The sequence below is a fragment of the Dromiciops gliroides genome, chromosome 4 (genome assembly GCF_019393635.1).
Source record: "Dromiciops gliroides isolate mDroGli1 chromosome 4, mDroGli1.pri, whole genome shotgun sequence".
Classification (NCBI taxonomy): Eukaryota; Metazoa; Chordata; class Mammalia; order Microbiotheria; family Microbiotheriidae; genus Dromiciops; species Dromiciops gliroides.
In genome coordinates this window covers 487599543-487614641 of record NC_057864.1, presented here as the reverse complement: position 1 = coordinate 487614641, position 15099 = coordinate 487599543, and the positions used below count along the sequence as shown (strand labels likewise).

Sequence of the window (15099 nt, the reverse complement as noted above, 5' to 3'; positions counted from 1 at the left end):
GGGCCCCATGTACCAAGTAATTAATCAGGGAACAACAGTATGTGTCAGGCAGAGCCCCTTCACTGGGGAGACACCATGTCCACAAGTAGAGAAACACCAAACCAAGAGAAAGGGGGAGGGAAGGGGACACGCATTTATTAAGTGACTACGGTGTGCCCAGCTCTGTGCCAAACACTTTCCAAATATTATCTCAGATACTAGGCAGAACTTCGAGCAGACAGGCGGGCACCAGCAGCTGGAGGAATCAGAGTCCCAGTGTCCTTGGATCTTGGATCTGGAGTTGGGAGGAACCCCAGAGTCCATCCATCACATCCTCCTCCTTGATGGGCTCTGCCTTCCTTAGATGGCTACAAAACTGCCCGATGCCCTGCCCAGCTTGGCCTGGGCCAGGCCCAATTGTTTGAGCCAGACTCATGAGCAGGAAATTAGAGGGAGGGGCGGGTGTATAAGTGTCTGAGCCAAATGGTGAGTCAGAGGCTTTTAGCTGGGGACCTCTGCCTGGAGAAGGCAAGGAAGAGGAGCGGACGCCCAGCCATGCTGGAGTCCAGAAGGGCAGGGAAGACTGGAGCAGGGCTGCTCTGAAACAAGCTGAGCACCAATCACTTTGGGAGGAACAGTTGGAAATGCCCGATCTCAGAGGCTCTGTTTATACAAGCAGCTGGGCGTAGAACAGTAGATAGAATCATGGGAAGAACTGAGTTCAAATTTTACCTCAGATATGTGCTAGCTGTGTGACCCTGGACAAGTCATGTAACCCGTCTCAGTCTCAGTTTCCTTATCTGTAAAAATGAGGATAAGAATGGCATCTACTTATCCAGGCTGGTTGTGAGGATCACATGAGATACTATTTGTGAAACACTTTGAAAACTTTCAAGTGCTATATAAATGTTAGCTCTTATTATTAGGTGGCCATATTTCTACTCCATCAATAAAAAGTAACATTTGTATTATTGAGCAGCCCGGTGGTTCAGTGGGTAGAGCACTGGACCTGGAGTCAGGAAGACTCCTCTTCCTGGGTTCAAATCTGGCCTCAGACACTTCCTAACTGTGTGACCCTGGGCAAGTCACTTCACCCTGTTTGCCTCTGTTTCTTCATCTGCAAAGTGAGCTGGGGTAAGGAAATGGCAAACTACTCCAGGATCTTTGCCAAAGAAACCCCAAATGGGGTCATGGCGAGTTGGACATGACAGAAAGACGACTGGACAACAACAAGAAGTCTGTGTTATGCTGTAAGGTTTGCAAAGCAACTTACAAATGTTATCGCTTCTAATCCTCACAACAGTCTTGGGAGAAAGGTGCTTTTGTGAGTAAACTGAAGCAGGCAGAGGTTAAGTGACTTGCCCAGGGTCACACAGCCAGAAAGTATCTGAGGCTGAAATTGAACTCTTGCACTTCCTGACATCTGGAGACTCAATCTACTGTACCACATAGCTGCTTAATTAGAAGACAGATTGTTTTCTCCCTTCATTTGGTTGGACTTCGTCTATTTAAAATAATTCTTTTAATTCACCCTATCAGGATGTTGGACAGCATTTAATTTGAGGACTCATATCTAGATAATTGTAGATAGACTTAGAAACTGAGAGGGCTGACCCACAGAGAAGAGGCCAGTGCTGTGGAGAAGCCACTCCAGTCCCTTGTTCTGGGAGAAGGGCCCCCCTTCTCTCAGACAAACCTCCCTGCATTTCCACAGACATTAAGGAGAGAGGGTGAGCCCCCATCAGAGGGAAACCATAGCAAAGAACTATGGCTTATATGAGGGGGTCACTTACTATTTATACGACCATGGGCAAAGTCATTTTGCGCCGCTTGGTCTAATTCTTCAACTGTAAAATGAGATATAAAACTGTAAGATAGATGAATTCCAAGGCATCTTCCAGCCCCAAGCCCTAGAATACTAGGACATTGCAGCAAATAGTAATTGGGTCAGCCATGTTGCACCGCCAGAATATAGTAGTAAGTTAAAGTGAAGTCTCTGGTTCAAATGTTATATTTGGGGGCAGCTGGGTGGCACAGTGGGTAAAGGATCAGCCCTGTATTCAGGAGGACCTGAGTTCAAATCTAGCCTCAGACACTTGACACTTACTAGCTGTGTGACCCTGGGGAAGTCACTTAACTCCCATTGCCCCACCAAAAAAAGTCCTTTATTTTTAAAAAAAATGTTGTATTTGTATCATTTCATGCTTTGATACACTGTATCAAACTGATTCGCCTCATTCGCAGGATCATATACTGATTTGTAGCATTTCACTCCTTTAGAATTTCATATTCCTAATACCTGGTGAGATTTAAAAAGAACATACACGTTTTTTTTTTTAGTGAGGCAATTGGGGTTAAGTGACTTGCCCAGGGTCACACAGCTAGTAAGTGTTAAGTGTCTGAGGCTGGATTTGAACTCAGGTACTCCTGACTCCAGGACTGGTGCTCTATCCACTGCGCCACCTAGCTGCCCCCAGAACATACACTCTTTTATCAAATTTTTCGCTAAGCGTATACTTACAGCGGGGTGGAAAAGACAGGTAAGAATGACCAGGATGATGCCTTGAGTTATTTACCATGGGCGTCCAACTCTCTCATAAGTTTTCTTTTTCTTCGATGCTTCAGAGTTCCAGATCCAGCAAGGAAAGCAAACCGTCCAGCAGGCTGTCATCCAGGGAGGAGAAGTTGGTTGGTTTCCATTTAAATATTTCAAATCCTCTCTCCAAAGGCTGCAGGTTTTGTAGCACGAGACTCAGGTGATTTCAGTGCCCTGATGTCTTCCTTACTCATTTTTGTTTGGATTCATTTGCCAGTCATAGCAACCGTTGGCAGGACTACTGGTTCAAAGTAACTCCTTTTCTGTAATGAAAAGCCACTCATTTTTATGAGACCATTTTATCAGATGAGGAGCACCCGCCATCTTTGATATGATAAACCACATCTTCAGAAACCCCTACCTTTGGGCTACATGTATTTACTATGCAGTCAATTCCCTTCAGTTGCCAGTTCAGCTTACAATTACTAATTGCTCTAAACCCACCATCACATGTGGCAGTAGTCAGTTGCATAACTGCAGTGGTGGGCAGGTGATCAGTCCCTGCAGACTTGTTTATTCATTAGGGAGAGATACTAGACCTGTAATTTCACTGAGGGGGGAAGTAGATAACAAAGCCTCTAACACCAATGTAGAATTTAGAAACACCCAATGCATACAAACAGTTGATAAGAAGAGCTCCCATTTCAGTCAACACACATTTGTTAAACATTTAACTAGCCCTTTTAGGTTTCCAAAGTACTTCCCAAATATTGGTTCATTTGATCCTCACAACAGCCCTGCAAGGTTGGTGCTCGAATGATTCCCATTTTAAAGATGAGGAAATAGAGGCTGACAGGTTAAGTGACTCGCCCGGGGTCACACAGCTAGTAAGTGTCTGAGGCTGAATTTAAACCCAGGTCATTCTGATTCTAAATCTAAGACTCTAATCTCCTGGACCACTTCATTACTAATCTTAGCTATTCACAGAGGTCCTCTCTTAGGTAATTCATTTTACTTCACTTCACATGGAGTTACTCATTGTACCTGGTCATAAACTCACTTTCCTTTAACACTCCCTTATAATTCAGAGCTTTCAAAACATTGAACTAACCTTGAGTCTAAATTAGTGAGATTTTACTCAAATCAGCTCCAAGGGCAAGTAGATGATCAATTGCCCCATGTCCTGAAAAGCTTCATTGCTGGGGCATTAACAAAACATCATGGTGGCATGAGGTCACCCTCTGAGGATACTGTGTGGACTTGTTCCTCATATGTTTGCACCTTCTGCTCAGTCTGTGGAATTGCTCTTTCCTGGGAGTTATCTCCAGCTGAGTAACCTTTGAGATCTCAACCTAACTCATTTGCATGAGTTGTTGATTGGCAAATACTTGCTTTTACCCACCCCTCCCCCAGTTTGATTTCTCAAAATAATATGATATTTATAGGACTGTAGAAAAACCTTAACCAGGGGCAGCTAGGTGGTGCAGTGGATAGAGCACCGGCCCTGGAGTCAGGAGTACCTGAGTTCAAATCTGGCCTCAGACATTTAACACTTACTGTGTGACCCTGGGCAAGTCACTTAACCCCAATTGCCTCACTAAAAAAAAAAAAAAAAAGAAAGAAATACCTTAACCAAAACAGGTCTTTTTAAAGAAATGATGGAATGATGGCTTGAAGGGCCATAGAGTTTTCTTAAAGATGTTAGTTTCATTAAACTGGGTCTAATTGTATAGTAAGTCATAAATAATGGATACTGGAGTTTCGAGCCTAGAAATCAGAAATGTGGATTTAGTGAAGGATTTAGTAAAAGTTTCTCTAGGGCTAACGTATAGAATATTTGTCATAAAGTGATGCCCCTTAATTTAACATGCAATCTTCCTGTCCTGTGTACACATACACACACATACATGCATACATGCCCCAACCTAGAATAATAAACAATCAGACCTATTTCTATAACATAGAAACTTAATGCAATTTATGGATTTTTTTCCTGCAAGCTATAGGTTTTGAGCTTTTAGCAAAATTAATATAATAGGGGTAGTAATGGAACATGTAGGATTTCAGGAGTAAATATATCCTTGAGACCAGGGTCACAAATTCCATTAATGATTCCATGGTAACTTGCAACCAAAATTGAAATCAATGATATATCTATTTTTAAATCAAGGATATTGATGCAAGATAAGTGAGTTGGGTTGGGTTGACCATGATATGATTTTGTCAATTAGCTAACATCTTTATTAATTTCTGATCAAGTCTTTCTCTGTTTACTTAAATTGATTTAGCCATTTAGTGATCCCTTAATATTTTTGCTGTGGAAATGACTTAACCAAAAGGAATGAAAATGTCTGTGGTTTTTGATAAAATGAAGTTCAATGGGTTTGAGTTTTTTTTTCCCTTTCTCATTTCCTTCTCATTTCCCCACTTTTCTTTGATTCCAGGGCTCCTACTACTCCGACCTTGGGCTTTCCTGCAACAGCCTTCCCTCCAGACCCCTGTCGGCTTCCCAAAATGGAGCTCGGGTCTGTCACCTTCCTTCTCCATGTCCCCCCTGCCCCCTCTTCCACTATTGCTTTAAGTTTAATTAATTTGAACAATTAACTCCATTTACTTGGACACTTCAACCTCATTGATAGACTAATCTGTGGAGAACTCTGACACCATCAATAATAGCAACCATTTCTGTCACACTTTAAGGTATAGCTCATGGGATCTATTTAGGCATGTGACTTCATTGCCAAGATTTTCCCCGACCCTTTTCTTATTTAAAGAAAAATATTTGACTACTCGTTTATAACCTATACTGAATTGCTTGCATTCTTGTGGGCAGGGGTGGGGGAGAGGGAGGAAGAGAAGTTGGAACACAAAGTTTTAAAAAATTGATGTCAAAATTTGTTTTTATATGTAATTTGGCAAATAAAATTCTAAACAAAAAAAAAAAAGAAATAAAAAAAAAGAAAATTATTGGTGGTGTTAGTGTGCCCCTCAAAACCTCCCAAAACCAAAAGATCAAACCCAGCAACTATGTTTCAAACTTCAAGCTGTGGAATTCATTTCTTGGGCTTCCCTTCCCCTTCTGGCAGTTGTCGCCTATTAATTGTCCCATTTGTTTTTAACATTTTTCTCTCATAAATGTATCCAGGAAGAGATCTGGAAAGCCCTTTATATAATCAGAGTTGTTCATCTCTGAGAAGTGGGGAGAAGAATTTCATTTTTTTTGGATCACTCCTCTCAATATGTTTCCTGTTTTCTGAGAGTTGGAATCCTGCTCTGGTCCCCAAGGTGTGATTTCTTTTTTTAAAAAAATTTTAGCTCCATTTTATTTTAGATGTGCTTTCTGTTCTGGAAGGAAAGAATTGGGATTCAAAATTATAATGGGGAAAACAACAACTACTTTTGGAGGTTGAATTGTCCATGTTCTGTGCATGCGATTTTGGTATTTGAGTGATGCAAGATGGTGGCAGGGTCCAAAGCAGGCCTTCTTATATCCCAGGTGTTGGGCCTACTGTTTGCTGCCTATAAAGGGATCGTGGTCATGGCCTAGTGGGACAGCAGCTGACTTTAAGCTATAGTATTGTAGGCTGGCTTTCATATGGGCTGTCCCAAAAGTTTTATTGCCATTCAATAATAGCTTTGATGCTGTAAGAGTGGTAAATGGCACCAAGACTTTTGGGACACCCTCACTCTCAAGTATGGAAGAGAATTCCTTAGGAACATTTTCAGTCTATGCATTTTAATGCAGCAGGACCCAAGAGCAGCTATCTTTTCCCTAGTGTTGTTCCTCATATTTCTCTAGGCAAATTGGGCTTGTCAGATACTGACTGGGGCCTCTACTCTTCCCTTTCCCACTCCTTGTATCTAAGGGTGCCATGACGTGCATAACTCAGGATTATCAATGACCACAACCCTGTCTCTGGTCTCCCTGCACTTCTTCATCCATCTGGAAATCCGTCTGGTTACTAACTCACACACCAGCATTTTTTTCCACTGCCCCTGGGAAGACGTTAAGTCCAAATATCGCATGTTCTTAGGACGCTTTTCTTCCTTCTTCCTCCTCCCATTATTAGAAGGACATGAAACTTCTACTGACTACAGATGCTTTCTTTCCACCAGAGATGTGTGTATGAATTTAATCAGGGTGAATTAAAACATATTTCAAATGGACCACAGAAACTTCCTTCATGCCACATTCGGTTGGAGGACTCCTTTTTCTGGAGGAAGAAAAATGCTTACCTCATTTACTTTGGGTGAAATCCTGTTTTTCATGTACTAGACGATTAACGAAAGAGGGAGCGTGGTGCTGTGAGAGGATCACTCCCTGGCTGCCTAATGCTAAGGACTTGTGTGACCGTGGGCAAATCGTTTAATCCTCATCCGTAAAATGAGGGAGGGGGATTCACTGGATTCAGAGGGCACCCCAACTCCAGATCTGTGGTCTTTCCCAACTTTCCTTCCTTCCTTCCTGACTGTAACATAATTTGGATGTCATAACTTCACACCCCACATTTAAATACCTCCATGAATGTCAGTGTTTTGCCATCGTCCAGACTTTTGAAACTCAAAATATGCTTCTCTCCTCCAGTCTTCCTTTCTTTACAGCAATGTTAAAGCTTCCTGGCATTACAGGGTTGGTGTACTCCCTTTCCCTTAGTCATTTTAACTTAAGATGTGGACGTCCGCACTGTCCCACAATACAGGAGTGGTTTCTTGACTGTAATACTCTACTCCGTATTGTACACGAGCACCAGAGTGTTGCCATCCTTGTTTGATCCACTGAATTGTAATGAATTGTATTTGTTCACATGTGCATCAGTGCCCCCTAGTCACAGTGGCTAATGCTGGATTTGTATCTCTTGGGTTTGGGCAGTACTGAGTAATGGAAGATTGTTCACTGAATTATGAATCTGGCCTGGATTCCATTCTGTGATATTTCCTGGAAAACTGTTAGATAAGAAAGAGACAACACTGAGCCTCTGCATGGAGAAATACTGTTTTACAATGTTTTAGGCAGAACCTTTCAGGAACCTGTGATTTCTAGATTAATTTGAAAATTGGCACCTCAGATCCATTCTTTTGTCATCAGACGGAAATTTTGGGGGCTTGATGGACAGTCTTTTTGCTTTAAGACAAAATGTTTGGGGGCATCTAGGTAGTGCAGTGGATAAAGCATTGGCCCTGGATTCAGGAGGACCTGAGTTCAAATCCAGCCTCAGACACTTGATACTTACTAGCTGTGTGACCCTAGGCAAGTCACTTAACCCCAATTGCCTCACTAAAAAAAAAAAAAAAAAAGACAGAAGTGTCTTAAAGGAACTACTATTGAGAATTTCTCCCAGATATCATCTGATTTACACTGAGACTTATCCAGGATTGTAAATAACTGACTAAAACAGCCAGATGGTTCCTGGAAGGGAAACAATCAACATGCCAGTTATTTGAAATATATTGGTAGTAAACAGTGTTTACTTCAGAGCTACAGTAAACTCTCGTTTATACAGAATGTTTCATAGACTCACTGAGCTAAAAGGAAACCCCATGCCTTCAATTCATCAGAATGAATGCAAACAATCAATCATTAAACATTTATTAAGCACCTATTTGTAGGGGCAGCTAGGTGGCGCAGTGGATAGAACACCGGCCCTGGATTCAGGAGGACCTGAGTTCAAATCCAGCCTCAGACACTTGGCACTTACTAGCTGTGTGACCCTGGGGAAGTCACTTAACCCTCATTGCCCTGCAAAAATAAAAGCACCTACTTGTGTCAGACCCTATGCCAAGTGCTGGGCATACAAAGAGGCCAAAAAAGGGGAAAGGAAAACAAAAGCATTCCCTGCCTTCAGGGGGCTTACAGTCTAATGGGGGAAACAACCTGCAAACCACTGTAGACAAAGCAAGCCATGTACCAGATAGATAGGAAGGATGTAGGATAGGCAAGGAGATGCAGGGTGCTCCCCCACCCAGCCCATGAGCTTACATTCTCTTAGAGAGAATGGATTGAGATTAGAGTTGACTATTTTAGGGTCCTTGAGGAATTTATATACAATAAAAGTTAACATTAAACTAGGAAACAATTCAATGATAGTTGGCCATCATCTTGAATCCCCCTGTTGTGTGAATACATAGTTTGCAATAGGTATTATTGCCTACTCCGCTGAAACAGTTCTGATCATTTGTCTTTTCTGACTGCTTAGAAGCTAGATAAGTGAGGATTTCCTGTAGCATGGTTTGGTGGTTTGTTCGTTTTTGAAGATTTTAATCACCCAAAATAGAGATGTCAGCATTTAGTTGGCACCTCTCCCTTTGCACTTCTGCATGGACCTTTGGTTGCACAGTTTTTGGAAGTGGCAAATGCGGTTTCCACACTAACCTTGCGTGTCATTGATAACGGTCCTCTTTGAATCGGATGCTCCTGTCACTTCTCCATCTGCCCCACCCCCCCTTTTGGCCTGTGTGATGATTCTGCCCCCTGGTGTCCAGATCTCTTTGCTTCTGTTCTGAAGTTCCATTTTAATTGTAGGCATCTCTGTACGATGAGAGCATATACGGTGGCAGTCGACGATATAGCACCTCCAATTCGCATCCCGTAAGATGTTTTGCTGCTCCTCTGCTGTCCTGCATGCCCCCTGTTTGTTGTCTGCTTCCTGTTACCTTGAAACTCCTCGTGAGCACCAGCCCTCTCTGGGCTCTTAGATGATTGATGAGGCAACCATTGACTCTGGCTTCCAGTAGGGACTTTAGAGGCCACCATCGATCTCCTGTCCACCAAAGTCTAGCTGTCTTGCCCCCTGGGACTTCTAGTGAGGGCAGAATCAAGCCCCTCTAGTTTTGAGTCTCACCTACTTGCTGGGTCTCAGGAGAAGGATTCTGGCAGCTCACAGAGGCTGGATTGGAGGGGAGACAGACGGGATGACGACAAGCACTGCACTGCAAGGCTTTTCAGATCTCTCCACCCTCCCAGTTGCTGTTTATATTCACATCCTCATTCGGAGGATTAATGTCCCAAAGCTCTGGCCTCCTGCACCCATGGCAGAGCTTGGCTGGGGGCATGGCCATTCCTTTCCTGAAATGAATGGCCCCAAAGCTAGGCTTCCCTTTTCAACATGTTCCTTTTACCATTGACAAAAATAGCACCATGTGACAGGTAGTTTTGAGGAAAGGCAATGTGGTGGAGTGGAGAGGGCACTGGACTGGGAGCCAGGAAGACTTGGGCTCACATCCCACTTCTGATACTTAATGGCTGTGTGACCCTGAGCAAATCACTGCTCGAGTCCTACAGCGCCTCTGAAGTCAGTCAACAAGCATTTATTAAGCACCTACTATGTGCCGGGCCATGCGCCAAACACAAAGAAAGGGGAAGTGGAAATCCACAGTCCCTACTCAAATTTGCAGTCTACTTGGAACTCCAGATCTTTTTTTGAATGGTGACCAAGCCTTCCTTCTTCTGGTATTTGCAAAGTTGCTTTCTGCATCCAGGTCTGAGATTTTATATTTTTCTTTATTAAAGTTCCTCCTATTTCATTTAGCCCAGGGTCCTAAATTGTCTGTGTATTTTGGGATCCTGATTACCATTCAGGGTGTTAACTATCATTCCCAGCTTTGTGTTATATGTAGACTAGAGAAGCGTACCTGCCCACAGCTTTACTCAAGTCATTGATTTTTTTTTATTTAATTTTTTTTTTTTTTGCAGGGCAATGAGGGTTAAGTGACTTGCCCAGGGTCACACAGCTAGTAAGTATTAAGTGTCTGAGGTCGGATTTGAACTCAGGTACTCCTGACTCCAGGGCCAGTGCTCTCTCCACTGCGCCACCTAGCTGCCCGAAGTCATTGAGTTTTTAAAAAAATTTTACTTGGAACAGGGCCAACCTCAGATCCCCAAGGCATTCCACTGGAGACCCCTTCATGGGACCAGTGATGATGACCACTTTTGGGGTCTGGCTTATCGGCCAATTCTGAACTTAAATATCTTGCCAGATTTAATTTCTTTCTGTTTCATCAGGAAGCCCTGAGTTTTAATCCTGCCTCCAATACTCACTAGCTGGGTGACCATGAGTAACTCATTTAACCTCAGTTTGCTCATCTGTAAATTGGGGATAATATTTTTATAATCTACCCTAAAGGTTACTGAGGCTCAGCCAAGAAACTGTTGGAAAGCATTCTGTAGATGCCAGGCTCTTTTTATTGTTGATGGAAATCATCTCCTCATGTATATTATTAGTAAAAATAAGTTTCTAGTACTCTAGTTCCTTCTAAATAAAATTTTAAATCCTATCTCAGTTACTTCCAAATGTGTGACCTTAGACAAGTAATTTTACTTTATTGACCCTCTGTTTCCCTGTTTACAAAGGGAGGGGTTGACTAGGTGGTGTCTCAGGGCTCTTGGGCATCTCAGTGGTAGTGTAATTAAAAGAGCCATGGGCTAGTAGTCAGGAAGGCCCAGGTGCAGATCTACCCACTGACATTTACTAGCTGTGTGACCCTGGGAATGTCACTTCACTTCTGTTTCCTCAACTGTAAGATGAACTAATAACAGCATCTTCCTCCCAGGGTTGTTGTGAGGATAAAATGAGTTGTTTGTCAATAGGGCTTGGGACAGTGCCTGACACACAGGAGGCGCTACTTATTAAATCATTATTATTATTATTAAAAATGAATTCAGGCAATGCTTCATGGGAAGGGCAGCTCTTCTACTGAAGTCTGGAGGCGCTCCCTTATTCCAGGCTTCCTCCTTTGCTGTAATCCCTGGTGCAGGCGACGGATTGATTATTTTCTCCACCGTAAAGTCGATATGGCACCTCTCTTCCCTCCCAGTGCCCCTTGTGCCATTTGGAGGGCAGTTGGGGTTTATAATGTTCCGGTGGTTTTTGGAGGAAGGAACGATGTATGTTTAGCCCAGGCCCAACCGTGACTTGTAAGAGCTGAAAGGACCTTGGGGAACTGACAGAGGAGAAAGCCAAGACCCAGGGAGATATCAGGGACTGGCCAAGGACACACAGGGCAGAGCGAGGTCTCCAGCTTCCAGAATTTTCCCACATTAACATAAAATAACACAATTTAAACGTTTCTGCTATTATGATTCCCTTTTGTTCAAAGAGGCCAACGTTATTCATATTTCACGGATGAAGAAACTGGGAAGGGAGGATGCAGAAGGAAAGAACAAGCATTTATTAGATGCCAACTAGGTACCAAGCACTTTGCCAAGAGTTTTACAAATAGTATCTCATTTGATCATTACAACAAACCTTTGAGGCAGGTGTTGTTATCATCCCCATTTTAGTAAACTGAGGCAGACAGGTTAAATGACTTGCCCAGGGTCGAACAGCTGGTAAGTGAGGTTAGACTTGAACTTGGGTCTTCTAGACTCCAGGCCCATCCCTCTATCCACTAGGCAGCCTGGCTGATCTTTTTCTCCACCAAGAAAGGGAAATGAGAACTTTTTTTTATCCAGTGAAAGATATTATGCATTTAATGAATTAAAACCCAGGGGCTCTCTTAGTCCAAAGATTCATTCATTCAGAAAGTCAGCTACCCATTAAGTGCCTACTTAATCTAAAGGGCCCAGGGAGTTAGGCCACAGTCCAGCCAAGTGCTTAATAAATAAATGCTTGTTGATTGACTAAATGCTAGAGATAGAGAAATAAATGAGGTCCCCACTCTCATGCAAGGTATAATCCATTAGCTTTCATGGATTAAATCCTGGGTAAATGAGTCAAGATCTGCAGGCAGATCTGGGGTTTTTGTGGGTTAAACAAGAGAAAACCCATTGTCTGGGTGCCGGGGTCCACATTAAAATCTAAATCTAATTTGTTCCTATTTACGGAGACAGTAGAACGTGATGCTGGCAGAGGGAAGCTGATGGGCTCATGCTATTATCCCGATGGAGGCTTTGGTTTAAATGACTGTGGGCTGCTCTCTGCACAGTCTTGTGACCCCCGATTGTGCAGAGTTGGGGAGGGCTCTACCCCACTTAGGACTGAGTGGAGCCTTTGCTGAGAGAGCCTCCCTTGCTTCCCCCTGCCCATCTCTGAGTAGAGTCTCTAACATGTGTGTGTTGCTGCCCCTCCCTGGAGCTGCTGCCTGGGCTCCTCTCTCTGCCCTCCCGCTAACTGGCCTCCTTTATTTCTCTCCCCTGTGTTCTGGGGTGCGTGCGGGTAGCCCTCTGAGTACAGCGGCTACCTGGGCTCCGGATCGCGGGCGTCCTCCAGAGCCAGCTCGGCTCGTGCAAGTCCAGTGGTGAGCACGTTTTTATTTCTCTCTAGCTCTGTTTCCTCATCTCTTCTTCTGTCCTTTCCTTTCCTTTCTTGTGGGGACTTCCATCATGGGCAGGGACTGGGTGTTGGTTAGCCTTGTCTGGGACTCTCAAGGTTTATAGAGATCCAGTGCAGTTGTGTGTATTTTCTAAGGGACAGCTCTGCCCCCTCCTAAGCTGTGTGACCTGGGGTCAGTAGATGAACCTCTCTGTGCCTTGGTTTTCTTCAACAGCACTGGGCTAGTTCCCCTGTCAGCTCTAAAAATGTTGTGATCCTCCCAGTTGTCACCAACTCCATCTAGTCTGCCATCAACAAATCTGATCTTGCCGAAAATTCTGTAGCTTCTTTGAGCATTTCTTTTCGATCTGAGTTCAAACATGGACAGTTCTTAAAATGGTGATTTTACTTTCGGGTTGCCGGCTCCATTGGCAGGGCAGCATCATTGTTGTTCCAAGCAGGTGGTGCTCCTGAAGAGGAGTCTGTCTGTTCTGTGATGTTTATTAAGACCAAGATGTGTCTGTCACACTTTAGTGGGTTTCCATAAAAATGGTTGAAATCAAAGTGTTGGTGCTGAAAGAGTAGACCCCTAGGTATTTAGAAAACGTACCTATCGATACCTCACTCTTTTTTTTTAAAAGGAAATCAGGGGTATGATTTGCAGAGGGTCACACAGCTAGTGTCTGAGGGCAGATTTGAACTCAGGTCCTCCTGACTCCAGGGCTGGAGCTCTGTCCACCTAGTGGCTCCTCACCTCATTCATCTTCTAACCATTCTGAATAATCACCAGATCTTAGATCTAGAAATGACAGGACTTTAGAGACCATTTAGATACCCCCCCCCATTTTACAGATGAGGAAACAGGGACCTGCTCAGGTTAAGTGACTTGCCCAAGGTCACACAGGAATCAGAGGCAGGATTATCCTTTCACTCCACAGCCAGGGCTCTTTCCATTGTGATTCACTTCCTCCCAGCTCAGGTAGAAGCAGCTGTCATTTCTTTCTTTTTTTTTTTTTTATTAGTGAGGCAATTGGGGTTAAGTGACAGCTAGTAAGTGTTAAGTGTCTGAGGCCAGATTTGAACTCAGGTACTCCTGACTCCAGGGCCGGTGCTCTATCCACTGCACCACCTAGCCACCCCAAAGCCACTGTCACTTCTAAGAGAAAAGAAGGGGGGGGGAGGGAATCTGATCTGGAATATTTAAGTAACAAACTATATTCTTTGGCAGGCCACTAGGAGGCGCCATGGTGCACAGAGCACTGAGCCTAGAGTCAAAAAGATCTGTTTCAAATACAGCCTCAAACACTTACTATCTGTGTGACCCTGGGCAAGTCACTTCACCTCTGTTTGCCTCAGTTTCCCCAACTGTAAAATGATAATCATAGCAGCACCTTCTTCTCAAAGTTGTTCTTAGGATCAAATGAGATAATGTAACACCTGGTATATAGTAGGTACTATATAAATGCTAGTGATCATTATTATTTTACATTGAAAATGAAGGATACTCAAGGTTACCTATTTCTCATTTCCTGAAATGATTCCTAACATTCCTATCTTAAGGGCAGTGCTCCAAGATCTCTTAGTAGATTAGAGACATTCCTTTGCTGCATTCCTCCCCTGCACGGTGTTCTGCCTTAGGAGCCTGTGTGTGTTCTGGGTGATTCCCAGTGTTTCATGCTGTCTTTAGGAGAGGAAGAGCATCGTATTCTGCTCTAGGAAGTCTGGTAATGGGACATCTCAGGGGACCTTCTTTATTTAAGTGACTGAGATGATGGCATCGGTCGAACAGCAAATGCATTCTATTAAGTATCTGTTTTTAAAGAGCACCTGTTTATGACTAATATGGAAATATCTTCGGCGTGACTGCACATGTATAACCAGTCTCAAATTGCTCACCTTCTCAATGCAGGGGGAGGGGCAGGAGAGAATTTGGAATGTTGCAAAATTTTATGTGTGATTGGAAAAAACCCAGTCTTTTCTTTTTTTCTTTTCTTTTTTTTTTTTGTTAGGCAATTGGGGTTAAGTGACTTGCCCAGGGTCACACAGCTAGTAAGTGTTAAGTGTCTGAGGCCGGATTTGAACTGACTCCAGGGCCGGTGCTCTATCCACTGCGCCACCTAGCTGCCCCCCAGTCTTTTCTTAAAAGAGCCCGTGCTTTGTTTACAATGAGATGACATTGTAAACTGAATCTCCATGCAAAGTATTTTTGAGGAGATGCTGTTTGCCACAATTTTTTACAGACCCTTTTAAACAATAATGAGATGGTGACTTTTTTTAACTGGGCCAGGCACATCAATTGATGCGAACATTTTTACTTTGAAATAAACATTTTTATCC

General features: G+C 43.3%; 1 protein-coding gene across 13 annotated transcripts in view; it reads left to right on the top strand.

The window, feature by feature from the left end:
- LRRFIP1 (LRR binding FLII interacting protein 1) overlaps positions 1 to 15099 on the top strand; it is a 199956-nt gene that overhangs the window by 149187 nt on the left and 35670 nt on the right. For 8 of the 13 annotated variants that reach the window (XM_044001587.1, XM_044001586.1, XM_044001581.1 and 5 more), the window contains 4 exons: positions 2605 to 2667; positions 4960 to 5040; positions 9036 to 9101; positions 12671 to 12748. The exons of 2 other annotated variants lie outside the window; for them this stretch is intronic. In XM_044001587.1, coding sequence (XP_043857522.1) covers positions 2605 to 2667; positions 4960 to 5040; positions 9036 to 9101; positions 12671 to 12748 — 288 coding nt within the window. The remainder of the gene's footprint in view (positions 1 to 2604; positions 2668 to 4959; positions 5041 to 9035; positions 9102 to 12670; positions 12749 to 15099) is intronic. 3 more of the 13 variants (XM_044001588.1, XM_044001580.1, XM_044001579.1) reach the window with 1 other exon arrangement.